This window comes from Nycticebus coucang, chromosome 3 (genome assembly GCF_027406575.1).
Source record: "Nycticebus coucang isolate mNycCou1 chromosome 3, mNycCou1.pri, whole genome shotgun sequence".
Taxonomy (NCBI): domain Eukaryota; kingdom Metazoa; phylum Chordata; class Mammalia; order Primates; family Lorisidae; genus Nycticebus; species Nycticebus coucang.
Genome location: NC_069782.1, coordinates 124,343,894 through 124,358,244, shown reverse-complemented (window position 1 = coordinate 124,358,244; position 14,351 = coordinate 124,343,894). Strand labels below are relative to the sequence as shown.

General features: G+C 41.5%; 1 protein-coding gene across 1 annotated transcript in view; it reads left to right on the top strand.

The window, feature by feature from the left end:
- The window catches only part of PDLIM1 (PDZ and LIM domain 1), a 48,757-nt gene that overhangs the window by 32,515 nt on the left and 1,891 nt on the right, over positions 1 to 14,351 (top strand). Inside the window, exon 5 of the mRNA XM_053582837.1 lies at positions 9,984 to 10,135. Coding sequence (XP_053438812.1) covers positions 9,984 to 10,135 — 152 coding nt within the window. The remainder of the gene's footprint in view (positions 1 to 9,983; positions 10,136 to 14,351) is intronic.

The window sequence follows — 14,351 nt, the reverse complement described above, 5'->3', positions numbered from 1 at the left end:
AAAGTTAGATGTTAGTTTGAGACCTTTATTTTTTTTTAATGTAGGTATTTACTACTATAAATTTCCCTTTTAGTGCTGCTTTTCCTGTATCCTTTAAGTTTTGACATATTGTTTTTTGTTTTCATTTGTCTCAAAATGTTTCTCTTATGATCCTTCTTTCTCTAGTTGTTCAAGAGTATGTTGTTTAATTTCTATATATTTGTGATTTTTCTGCTTTTTCTTTTGCTATTGATTTCTAGTTTGATTTCATTGTGGTTGGAAAAGATACGTGGTATGATTATAGTCTTCATAAATTTATTAATACTTGTTTTATGGCCTAACTTGTAGTCTCTTGGAGAAAATTGTATGTCCACTTGAGAAGAATGTGTACTCTGCTGTTATTGGGTGGAGTGTTTGGTAACTGTTAGGTCTAGTTGGTCTATAGTTTTGTACAAGCCTTCTGTTTCCTCATTGATTTTCTGTCTGGTTGTTTTATCCTAGTTTGTTTCTTTTTACTGCTGAATATTCTGTAGTATAGATATGCTACTGTTTGTTTAACCATTCACCTGCTGAAGTTTATGGCGAGTTTTTGGCTATAAAGTATAAAGCTGCTGTAAATATTTGTGAACTGGTTTTGGTGCAAACGTAAGTTTTCATTTATCTGGGATAAATGCCTAGGAGTATAATTGCTGGGTCATGTTTAGTTCCTAAGGAAACTGTCTAAACACTGTTTTGCCTAGCGTCTATAGCACCTCCATTAAAATAAAACTTAGTTGGGCATGTTTATGTGGGTCTATTTCTGTGTTCTCTGTTCTGTTCCATTGATCTATAGATCCTTTCCTTCATCAATACCACAGTCTTGATTACTGTAGCTATAAAATAAGTCTTGAAATCAGGTGGTCTCTTTCCTCCCATTTTGTGTTTTTTTCCAAGATTGTTTTAATTATCCTAGTTTCTTTGCCTTTTCACATAAATTTTAGAATAATCTTGTTTATATCTGCAAAATCTTGTGGGGATTTTAGTATGAATTTTGTTACACCTGTGTATCAATGTGGATAGAATTAACATCTCAGCTGCGCTTGTGGCTCAAAGGGGAAGGGCACCGGCCTCATATGCTGGAGGTGGTGGGTTCAAGCCCAGCCCCGGTCAAAAAAAAAACTGCAAAAAAAAAAAAAAAAATAGAATTAACATCTCTACTTTGTTGAGTCTTTTGATTCATGAAAATGGTAATATTTACCTATTTAGATCATCTTCAGTTTCTTTCTTCAACATTCTAATATTTCAACATACAAGCCTCATACAGCTTTCTTTAGATTTACATTTGAGAGGGTAAATCCATGTTTTGAACAATTATAAATAGTATTTTAAATTTCAGTTTCTGCATGTTCATCGCTAGTGTAAAGAAATACAACTGAGGGCGGCGCCTGTGCCTCAGTCTGTAAGGCGCCGGCCCTATATACCGAGGGTGGTGGGTTCAAACCCGGCCCCGGCTGAACTGCAACCAAAAAATAGCTGGGCGTTGTGGCAGGCGCCTGTAGTCCCAGCTACTCGGGAGGCTGAGGCAGGAGAATCGCTTGGGCCCAGGAGTTGGAGGTTGCTGTGAGCTGTATGATGCCATGGCACTCTACCAAGGGCCATAAAGTGAAACTCTGTCTCTAAATAAAAAAAAAAAAAAAAAAGAAATACAACTGAATTTTTTTGTTACGTTTATCTTGTCCCCTGTATGTTTGTTTTGGTGTATCCTTGCTGAATTCATTTATCAGTTCTCGGAGGTTGTTTTTTGGTAGATTTCTTACAATTTTCTACCTGGATAATTATGCGATATGCAAATAGAGACAGTTTTATGTCTTTTTTCCCCTCATCTTTATGACTTTTATTTCCTTTTCTTACCTTTTATAACACTAACCACAATTGTAACACTATTGCAAATAGGAATGGTGAGAGTGAATATTCTTGCTTTGTTTTAGATCTTCAAAGAAAAGCATTCAGTTTTTCACCATTAAGTATGATTTTTTTTTTTTTTTTTGAGACAAAGTCTCACTATCATGGGTGTCATAGCTCACAGCAACCCCAAACTCTTGGGCTTTTAGGCGATTCTCTTACCTCAGCCTCCCTAGTAACTGGGACTACAGGCACCTGCCACAGTGCCCGACTATTTTTTTGTTGCAGTTGTCATTGTTGTTTTAGCTGGCCTGGGTGGGGTTTGAACCCGCCAGCCTTGGTGTATGTGGCTGGCACCATAACCACTATGTTATGGGCGCTGAGCCAGTATGATGTTTTTATAGATGCTCTTTATAAAGTTGAGGACATTCCCTTCTATTTCTGCTCTTCTGAGAGATTTTTACCATGAGCAGGTGCTGAATTTTGTCAAATGGTTTTTCTACATCAATTAATAGGAACAAGTGACTTTTTTTCTTTAGCCTGTTAATAGGTTGGATTGCATTGACTGATTTTTGAATAATGAGCCAGCATTTTAAACCAGGAATAAACTCCACTTGGCTATGGCATAGCATTCTTTTTTTATACAGGTGAATTCTGTTTGCTAAGAATTTGTTCAGTAATTTTACATCAGTATTTGTGAGGGGTACTGGTCGGTAGTTTCATACTTTTTGTTTTTATACCATTATTGTCTGGTTTTGGTATCAGGGTAACAATGCTAATGTTACAAAGTAAGCTGGGAAATGTATTATTTTGTTTTATGGAAGAGATTGTGTAGAATTAATGTTAATTCTTTGTTTGATAGGCTTCTCTAGTGAAATATCAGGCCTAGAGATTTCTTTTTAGTGACTTTTAAAACTTATTCTTTCAATAAATATCCTTGATGGTTATAAAGTTACTCAAATGATCTATTTCATAATGAGTGGGGTGGGATAGTTTATGGTTTTAAGGAAATTGGTCCATTTCATCTAAGTTGTTAAATTTATATATATGCAGTTGTTTATAGTATTTCCATATTATCCTTTGGTATCTGTTGTGATACTCCTGTTTTATTCCAGATACTGGTAAATTGTGACTGTCTCTGTTTTATTTTGTTTTTTGTATTGTTAGAGGTTTGTCAATTTTATTGATCTTTTCAAAGAACACGTATTTTAAAATTATTTTTCTCTTCTCAGTTTCATTGATTTATGCTTTTCATCTGTATTTCCTTCTGCTTGCTTCGGGTTTATTTTAGTTTTCTTTTTCTAGGTTCGTGAGGGGGGGTCTTAGATTATTGATTTGAGAATTTCCTCTTTTTTCACTCTATATATACATTTCGTGTTATCGGCTTCCTTCTGCACTACTTGAGCTGTGTCTCACAGATTTTGATATATTGCATGTGTTTTCATTTTTGTTCAGTCTGTTGTATTTTTTATTTTCCTTCAGACTTTGTTTTTGACCCATGTATTATGTAGAAGTGTGTTTCATTTTCATGTGATTAGAGATTTTCCTGTGTATTATGTAGAAGTGTGTTTCATTTTCATGTGATTAGAGTTTTTCCTGTTTTCTTTCTGTTACTAATTTTTAGTTTCATTCCATTGTGGTCAGAGAACATACTCTTTAACATTTGTTGAAGTTTGTTTTATGGGTTAGGATATGGTCTGTGTTGGTGTATGTTCTGTGGATACTCAAAAAGAATATCCTGGGGCGCCTGTAGCTCAATGGTTAGGGCACCAGCCACATTCTCCAGGGCTGGTGGGTTTGAACCCAGCCTGGGCCTGCTAAATAAAACAAACAAACAAACAAAAAAATGTCCTACTTTAGTTGGGTAGAGGTTTTTTTGTTGTTTGTTTCTGAGCATTCTCTTGCCTCAGACTAGAGTGCTATGGAGGCATAGCTCACAGCAACCTCAAATTCCTGGGCTCAAACGATCCTCTTGCCTCAGCCTTCCAAGTAGCTGGGACTACAGACACCTGCCACCACACCCGGCTAAGTTTTCTATTTTTAGTAGAGACAGGGTCTCACTCTTGCTCAGGCTTGTCTGAAACTCTTGAGCTCAAGCAATTCACCTACCTAGGACTCACAGAGTGCTAGGATTACAGGTGTGAGCCACTGTGCCCAGCTGGGTAGAGGGTTTCACAAATGGCAATTAGATCATGTTGGCTAATAGTGTTGTTGAATTTTCTATATCCTTTTTGGATTTCTGTCTAGTTGTTTTATTGGTTGTTAAAAGAGGGGTATTGAGGTCTTCAACTATAATTATGACTTCATCTATTTTTTCTTTCTATTCTGTTGGTTCTTGCTTTACATTTTGAAGCTGTGTTGTTGGATGCATGCACATTGAGATTGCTATAGCTTCTTGGCAGATTGCCCCTTTTTTGATTATATAATGCCCTTTTCTATCTCTGGTAAATTTATTTGTTCAGAAGTACACTTTATCAAACATTGCCATAGCCACGCCTTCTTTCCTTTGATCGATGTTGGCATGGTATATATTTTCCCACCCTTTAACTTTTAACCTACTTATCTCTTTATATTTGAAATGAGTTTTTTGTTGACAGCATGTATTTTGTTGACAGTATTTTGGTCATGTTTTTAAATTTAGTCTATTTGTCCATCCTGTCTGTTTCTGTCTTTTGATTAGTTTATTTACATTATTAACATTAATGCAATTATTGATATGTTAGAACTTAAGTCTGGCATTTTATTTTTTGTTTTCTGTTATCCCTTTTTTCATTTCTCTTTTCTTTTTTCTGCTTTCTTGTGGGTTACTTGAGTAATTTTTTAGAGCAGCATTTCATTTTTCTTTGATGTTTTTTATTCTATGTCTTTGTATCACTTTTTCAGTAGTTATCTAGGTGTTTCATTATTTACTGCTGGTATCATTATTTTACCACTTCTGTATAGAAACTTGTCTTTACACCCTCTTACCTTCCCTGTCTATAATAGATTATCTGTTTTTGGATAGAGTATTGTGGAGGTATAGCTCACAGCAAACTCAAACTCTTGGGCTTGAGCAATACTCTTGCCTCAGCTTCCTGAGTAGCTGGGACTACAGACATGTGCCATTATGCCCAGCTAATTTTTCTATATTTAGTAGAGACGGGGTCTCCATCTTGCTCAGGTTGGTCTAAAACTCCTGAGCTCAAGCAGTTCACCCACCTTGGCCTTTCCAGAGTGCTAGGATTACAGGTGTGAGTCACATGTCCCGCCAATATAATTATCTTAAATAGATCCTTGCATACATTTAGAACCACGTCAGATAGTAAACCTTTGCCTTATTTGTCAAACACAATTAGAAAATATTGAGAAGGAAAGTTTGTTTTTTAACTCTGATTTTTGTTTATATATTCCTTTTTCATTCTTGATATTCCAAGATGCCCTCTTTCATAATTTCCTTTTTGTTCAGAGAACTTCCTTTAAACATCCTTTTAGGTTATGTCTGCTAGAGATAAATTCTCTTAGTTTTCTTTCTTCTGGGAATGTCTTGATTTCCCCTTCATTCCTGGAGGATATTTTCATGGGATATAGGATTCTAGGCTAGAAGTTCTTTCTTTCAGCACTTGAAAATGGGCCACTTCCTTCTTGTCTCTAAGGATCCCACTGAGAAATTTGTTATCATTTCAATTAGTTTTTCCTTTTCGTTAAGGTGGCATTTTTCTCTTAAAGATTTGAAAATTTGTTTTACTATTCAGAAATTTAGTATTGTATCTTTTGCCATGGATTTCTTTGGATTCATGCTGTTTGGTGTACCCTCTGCTTCTTGGATCTGTAGGTTTATGTCTTCTGCCACTCTGGTGACATTTTCAGCCATCATTTCTTCTAGTACTTTTTCAGCCTCACCTTCTTTTTCTCTTCCAGGTCTACATTTACATGAATTTTAGATCTTTTGTATGAAAGTCTTCTAAGCTTGTGAGGATCTTTCTTTTCATTTCTCCGCCCCTCCCCAGTCTATTTCTGATGTTTAGATTGGGTAATTTCTATTTTTCTATCTTCACTGATTCTTTTCTTTGTGTCCTTTATGCTGCTGTTGAGCCCATCCATTGTGTTTACTTTGGTTACTTTAATTTTCAGTTCTGGAATTTCCATTTGGTTCTTTATATCTTCAGTTTCTGCACCTGGTCTGGATGCTTCTTATAATTCAAATAATCCCCCTTTCTGGTTCTTTTCTAAAGAGCAAAAATTCACATACCATGTGAGAAAATGCTCTTATTAAAATTGTATCAGCAGTGGAATTTTTTTTCTTATGACTTTCTTATTTTAGTTGGGATTTATATACAGATTATTAAGACACTGTCACAGGTGATGGCTCTAGTTCAAAACAAAAGTTGTCCCTTCTTTTCCCCTTTGGTCACTTTATTTTTCTGATGGGGTTGGCTTCCATCCCAGAATTGCTGTGCTGAACTATGTCCCAGAGCCATGGGCATACTGTTTTCTATCCTCCATGACTTTCTGACCCTCACCTCACTGCTCTTTTGGCCAGAGCAGGCCTGTGAGTCACGGAAGGTCTATATACTCAGCCTCCAAAACTCTTCTCTGGGAAGTGGGCTCCAGGGGAGTTTCTTCTTAGATTCTGAAGACTACTGGGAGCCACGTACGCCTAGAGATGTCATCCACCTCGTCAGACTGAGAGTGACTTGGTTATTATGTCCCTGCTGAGATAGTCTTTGAGGTCAACACCTAACGTCCAGAGAGGAAATACTAAACATTTAGGAAACTGGAACATGATTAGCTCCAAGAATGACTCAGGGAGAAACAAAAACTAGGAAACTTTGTGTAATGTATAGTTATTCCAAAGGAGTTGAGGTTTTTGATTAAACTCTTGTATTTTGTTATTAAAACTGTCCAGCGTGGATTTAGAAGAAAGTATTTACTTACAGTGTCCCACCCTCAAAGCTGTTGTTCTGGAGACTGAGTCATGTGTATTACATTTCAAAAACATATCACTATAGTAGTATTTCTTTCATCACTCTTGTTATATACAAAAATGCACATTTTTTTTTTTTTTTTTTTTTAGACAGAGTCTCACTGTGTTGCCCTTGGTAGAGTGCCATGGTGTTACAGCTCACAGCAACCCCAAATTCTTGTGCTTAAGTGATTCTCTTGCCTCAGCCTCCCAAGTAGCTGGGACTACAGGTGCCCGCCACAGCACCCAGCTATTGTTTTATTGTAATTGTCGTTGTTTAGCAGGCCTGGGCCAGGTTCAAATCCACCAGCCCGGTGTATGTGGCCAGTGCCCTAACCACTGAGCTATGGGCACCAAGCCAAAAAATGAGAATTTTTATTGCTCTATTTTATATGCATATTTTTAACCAATTACTTTTTTAAGATTTGTGGTGTTATATCATTACCTTATAGTCTAATGTCTAAGTTTTAGACTTCAGGTCTTAAGAGATTATTTTTGAAGTGGTTACATAAGTGCTTCACATAAGTTAATGGGTACCGAAAGTGCTTTATAAATTGTCCAGTGTTTAGGGATATTATTATTTGAGAGTGAATAGTAAACTGTTTTTCTTTTTATTAAATCATGGAAAGCTATTTGCTGGAAGAATATGTGATGGTGTGGTTTGGGTCCTGTCATTTTTAGAGTTCCCTTTGTGACTTCCAGACATAACATACACTAAAGGAGAGGAAAAATCCTTCCCTAGAACATGCCATGGTCTGATTTTGATTTAAAAATAGTTCTAAGTATAATAGAAAAAAAGATTTATCAAAAATAATGTAATATACTTATTTTAGGGCAAGTTCCAAGCTTGAGATTCTAAGAATCAGGCATATAACTCAAAGAACAGGGCCAAGTGTCAGGGGCAGCTACTTTCCCCTCCCTCAACTGCAGCTGGCTAGCCAATGAATCCTTTTTAAATTTTGGCTTCTCTGGCAGCTGCAAAGCATATGTCTTTCTTCGAGGACCTTGTCCTCTACTATGGGAACATGGATGGAGTCAAAGGGGGACACCTGCAGCTTTATTGCTGTGACTGACTCCGCTTCTAGCTGGAGACCTGAGTACTTCAAGTGCCCCAGGAGGCCGACTGGGCTACTCCAGAGGTTGTCTCAGGGAAGAGAGAAAAAGAAATAAGGAGAGGGAATGGTAACTTGCACGGAGTTACCTAGGGAAATCATATTACCCCAGTTTTCTTTCTAAAATGGAGTATGAGCTAAATACACTGTGGGTGGGTGGGATAAGTGTAATTGATGTAATTCATTTACACTTGTTAAATGTGGCTCTGGGCCTAAAGAGGGACTACTTACACTCCTTGAGGAAAACGCTTCTTGGCCACTGCCTCATCCTTAAAGCTGGGAGGCAGCCACTTGGGTTGGATAGCACATAGCTTTATCACTCAGAAAGTACAACTTGTTTATGTGCAAACCCATGCACCGGCATCAATAAATTGTTCTGCCACTTGCTACTTGCTCTGTGGCTGCACTGAGCACACTGCCCCTCCTCCCTAGCAGTAGAAGCTGAGAGCAGGGGGATAATCTGGGACCAGGAGGCTGGGCTGCCCATGTCCCTGGCATAGCTCTCAGAGGCTGTTTGCCCTGAGGACCCCCATGAGCCTGCAGGAGCAAGGAGAAAGGAGCAAGGAGGAGAGGGCACTGGACCCACCGGGCAGTGTTATGTACTTACCTGGTGCCTGTGGAACTCTGACTCTGGCAGGAACTGAGCCAGGCCTGGGAATATAATGGGGCCACATCCTTGCCCTCACTGGGTTTATGTTCTAGGGGGAGACTGACAGTTCAGAAATAAACAAGTATAAGTATAGTCCATGGTGAGAAAGTGAGTCAGGAGGAGAGGGTAATGGGGATGGGGTGGATTGCTGTGAGTCCAGGTCAGGAAAGCCTTTCTGAGTGCACATAAGCAGAGGCCTGGATGAGCGTGGGAGCCCTGGAGATGTCTGGGAAGTTCATTTCAGGCCCAGGGAGCAGTCATGCAAGGCTATGAGGCTGGTGTGGCCCAGGCCCAGCAGGAGGGCTGGTATGATCTGAGTGATCCACAGGGGATAGCAGAGGCTACTTCTGGAGGCAGAAGTACAACTTTAAGGGCCTTTTGTGTGTGTGTGTGTGTGTGTGTGTGTGTGTGTGTGTGTGTGTGTAATATTTACTCTAAAGGAATTGGATTTAATGAAGCTTCATTTCTTTATTAAAACCATAAATATTTGGTTCTGTCTAAGTTAGATGAGAATACGTTGAGCCTCAGCATGACATTGTCTGATTCAAGTGTTTAACTCTCTGGCCTCTGGTTGAAATCAAGACTGTCCAGGGACTGAGAATGTCAGCAGAGGGACAAGTTCTGCAGCTGATCAGTCACTCTGGTCAGCGATGGCATGTCTTGGGCATTCGGGGTGTGAGGAGGTGAGAAGGGGTCAGATTCAGAATAGATTTACAGGTAGGGTCCACCTGCCACTCCCTTTCCTCTCCTTGGAAGATAGAGCTTGTGGGGAAAGTGGCCCTATAGCTCTGCGGGTCTCCTGGGACACCTGGGGTGACAGGAGGGGAGGCTTGGGAGACATGACCTGGCTGGCCTCATCTCCAACCCTGTGCACTCGGCAGGGCAGGTACCTCCCCTCTGTGTTACAGGTGAGGGGAGCCCGAGTGCCTAGCCATGAACTTATGAGAAGTATATAGAGGCAGGAAAAGCACTTTGAGATCATCAGGAATGAGGAGCCCTGGATTACTGCCCTTGAAAGGAATGCATGTGGCCTATACAGTGGGGACTCAGCTGAGTTGTTAGTGGTCAGGTTGTGGTGGCCATTCTCCCTCTTCTAAATTTTTTCTTGACATAATGTTTTTTATTTTAGTTTAGAAAGAAATAAATCATTCTCATTTCATGGGATTAGGCCAAAAAGTAGTTGAATTACTGAAGCTATGTGGAGAAAGAACTTCTGATTGCGCTGAAGCTGCAGCAAGCTCTGACTATAGACATGTCATCGTCCTTGCAGAAGGTCTGTGGCTGAATTAAGAGAAGACTTTGTCCACTGGGATAATTTCTATCTGTCCTTTGAATCAGGGGTGTCTTTTCTTGGAAGAGGCGGCTAGTGAAGCTGTTTCTGACTTCTGACATGTCCTAATGAAGTTAACATTCTTTACAGCTTAGACAATTCTCAGCCTCCTAGCGGCCTCGTCATTGACAAAGAATCTGAAGTTTACAAGATGCTTCAGGAGAAACAGGAGTTAAATGAGCCACCGAAACAGTCCACGTCATTTCTGGTTCTGCAGGAAATCCTGGAGTCAGAGGAACAAGGTAATCAGCCCCACCTGCAGTCAGAGGCACTTAAAGGTTTGGTGTGAGGTCAGTCATTGCTGAAGCCCAGGTGAACACAGCCTGGAGAAAGTGGCAAGAGCACAGAGTGCTTTGGGAAGCATAGGCTTTAAAAATGCTAAAACCTCCATTCAGGTAAATACAAAAGATGTAAAGTCTCCATCTTTTTTTATGGATGAATTCATGGTATACATTACCATAGTTTACTAATCCATTCATGTATTGATGGGCATTTGGGTTGATTCCATCTCTTGGCAATTGTGAATTGAGCTGCAATAGACACTAGTGCAAATGTCCTTGTGGTAAAATGGTAAAATAATTTTTTTTCTTCTGGGTAGATTTGAAGAACATTTTTCTTAGTAAAAACAAGTATCCATTGTACTCAATACTAATATGAAACCAATAGATAAACAACTACAGGCCCACATGAGAGAGAAAGATAATTAAATTCAAAAGGGGGGAGGAGGAGGTGGATGAAGAAGGGAGGGAGGGTGACTGGTGAACTTGTATCTAAGGTGCACAATGTAAGGGGATAAAGTTACACCCCCTGGGTGAAGGGCTCAGCTACAACTTGAACTTTACCTAAGAAATGCAAGCAATGTAACCTAATCATTTGTACCCTTATATTAATCTGAAATAAAAAAGAAAAAGAAAAGCTAAAACCTCTTTTTAAAAAAAGTGAAAGAGAGAACAAGCGTGCCCTCCTGACATTCTTCCCCAAGGGCTTTTCATTTAAGGAGTTCCGTTCCTGGGTGACTTTGTCCTCTTATATTACGATGCTGAGGTCAGATTGAGCTTGACTGTGAGATTCTAATGGTCTGTCCCTTGGCCATGAGTGTCCCAGCCGGTGGCTGAGTGGGTAAAGGCCATGGCAGTGACAAGCAGAATGAGAATGCATCAGTGCCAGTGAAGCCAGGTACCTGGCTTTCCTTTGGGGCCATACGTTTGCCTTTGTCTAGGGTAGATGGCCGGTTGAGGGCCCGAGAGCCCAGTGTGGACACATCCTTACCGTGTGACCTTAGGCAAGTCTCTGAACCTTGCCAGGGCTGTTTTCTCATCTGTCCACTGGGGACACAAATCCTCTTCTCTAAGATTGTCATAAGGGGAGGGGCTTCATAATTGTTATAATGTTTGAAACCTCATCAAGATGCTTTCTTGTCCATGTGGTGAGCTCTGATACACAAGGCACCCAGGGCCATCTGATGTGGTTCTGTAGGTCTCAGGAGACAGCACTTCATGCTGTAGACGTCAAGTACTGTCTATTATGATAATGTTCAAGTAAATAGCAAGACAGATATCTTCATTGAATAACAATAGTATAATATGAGAAATTCGTGGCAGGTACTTTTCCTTTTCCCAAAGATTCTCCACCTCCCCAATATTCCCCATCAGCCCTTTCTGTGATTCCCACCATCAGCTTTTCCTGGAGAGCTGAGGTTTTCACCCTTTCTTGGTCCCTGTGATATGGTGACCTCTGCACTCTTTCTTCATCCTGTTCCCCAGGTGTCAGGTGCCTCCCTGAAGCCACCTCCTGCAGTCTCTTTCTTTCCGCAATATGTCCACCTGTGAAGAGAGAGTCCGGGTTTCTGGCAGAAGGGATAGGGGGCACCTGGTGATGATGAGCATGAGATGTGCTCAGCCAGGCTGTGGAGAGATTGGCGCATTGGTTGAGAGCTGAGTGCCATCTGGAAGGAGGCAGTGTAACCTCCCTTTTCAACAGTCCCCCCCCACTCCCCCCAGCTGAACATTTTTCTTCTGGGAAGTCCTGAGTGGAAAGTTCTCTACTGAACACACCCTGAAATATTTGGAATGTGGGGTTCACTGGAAGAAGAGAAATTTGGAAATTTCTATAGTTGCCTGGAGTCCAAAAGAAGCAAATCTTTTTACTGTAAACTAAATTGGGAAGAAGGGAAGAAGAGAGATTTCTTTAAATCCAGTGTGAGCTGGGTTAGTTGAGGGGATAAAAGACCTCCCGCCAGCAGGTGGCGCAGCAGGGCTGAGCGGGCCTTAGTGAGGGTTGTGTTACCCAGCTGGGCCCAGTTGTGGGTTCTCCCAGCAAGTAGGAATTTTCTCACTGTACCCTCTTGCACCCTGCCCCTTTCCTGGTGATTTTTTTTTTTTTTTTTTTTTTTTTGAGACAGAGCCTCAAGCTGTTGCCCTGGATAGAGTGCTATGGCATCACAGCTCACAGCAACTTCCAACCCCTGGGCTCAAGTGATTCTCCAGCCTCCACCTCCCAAGTAGCTGGGACTACAGGTGCCTGCCACAATGCCTGGCTATTTTTTGGTTGCAGGCTTCATTGTTGTTTGGCGGGCTGGCCTGAATTTGAACCCACCAGCTCAAGTATATGTGGCTGGCACCTTAGCCTCTTGAGCCACAGGCGCCGAGGCATTCCTGGTGATTTTTATGCTGGTTAATGAGTTAGGTGGAAGAGACAGTGCATCATATAAGCGACCCCAACCTCGTTGGGCTGGTCCTCTTGGTACAGTTGCTTTGCATTTCCGTGCTGTGAGGTATGTGGAGATGCTGCATTTCCTTGTCATGGGGGGTAGGCAGCCAAGGGGACTACGGAGCCAACAGTTAGAAAATGGGGGAGCTGGTTTGGGATTCCTGGGGCACAGTGCTTAGGGAATTTGCCCACCTAGGCCCCCTGAGATCCCTCTAGGTAGGGACAGGAGTAGGGTAAGGTGAGTGAGGCATCACCTTGGGTGCAGAATTTAAGGGGGCACTAGAGAACTCCATAATCAAGAAGAAAGTGACATTTTAATGCAATATTTGAAAAAAAAAGTCAAAACTAATACCAAAAAAACCAAAACAACAACAACAACAAAAAATTGGGCTGTGACCTCCTCCCAAAGGATGGGTGGAAGTTTGGGAGGGCAAGAAATTGCCTTGGGTTCAGGGATAAGGGCAGCACTAAGGTGGTTTCCCGCAGTAGGCCTGCTGGCGGGGCAGAGCCAAGTCTTCCCAGGCCCATCTGTAGAGCTCACAACTTGAAACAGTGGAGCCTTCTCATCTCTTTCACGTGTTGCCAGAAGGACATCTGTGTGCATTAGGTCCCTGGGGCAAGAGGGTCCTGGCTCTGCGAGAGAAGGCTGACTGTGCTACATGAATCACGAGAGGGCTATGAAGAGTCCAGCCTGCGTTCACATACTTCCTCTTGTTGTTCCCCATAATTAGCAAAGTACCCTCAACTACCTCATTTGCAATAGCCAGCAGTGGGCACCTTGTGTTCATAAGTGGCTCAGCTGAGCTTGGCAGGGCATAGTCTGGTGCCATGCATGAGCCTTTTCATTCTGAAAACCCAATGAGGGGAGAGACAGTCTCTGGGGCTTGCTGTTTCCATGGCAGAGGGCACACTCTCTATGGGGACAGGGCCAAACCACATGAGGGTAACTAGGGCTTTTGTGTGAACGAGGCTCACATCTCACGTTCCACTGGCCAGAGTCCATGGATGGGGATGTCTACTCCCCTCAGAGTTGGTTTTCCCAGCCTTGGCACTATTGACATTTTGGGCTGTATGAGTCCGTGTTGTGGACTGCCCTGTGCATTTTGAGATGTTTAGCAGAACCATTGGCCTCTGCCTGCTAGATACTAGTAGCACTCCCCTCTACATGTGGCCAACCAAAACTGTTTCTCTACTAGGGGACAAAAATCACTCCTAGTAGAGAAACACTGACCAGGGGGACTCATGGCAAGGTTGGGGAGAGAGAATTGTAGGCAAAATATATAGTCAGCCATAACCACCATGGGCATCTTGAATACCCTTCATCAAACATGTTTCAGTTTTAGGTTCGGAAGCACTGGACAGATACAAGGGCTCATTTTCCAAAAGGACAAGAGAACTAGGGCCCTCGTCTGTCAGCCTCAGGATTGCCCAGTGTAACTGATTATGCAGTGGCCCTCTCCCCACTCCCTTGCCTTACACAGGGATCCCTTTCTTTGCTCTTGTTCTTGATCCAGTGGTTCCTGGACCTGCAGTACCAGCTCTATTTAAGAACTTGTCACAAATGCAAATTTGGGGGGTCTTCTGGATCAGAAACTCTGAAGATGGGGCCAAGCAGTTTGTGGGTTAGTAAGCCCTCCTGGTGATGGTGATGTACAGTAAAGTTTGAGAACAGCTGCTTTAGTCTAAAGAAGTGGGCTTAGCCAGAGGTGTAAAATAGAATTTTCTGCACCTGGAGATGATCTTTCATCT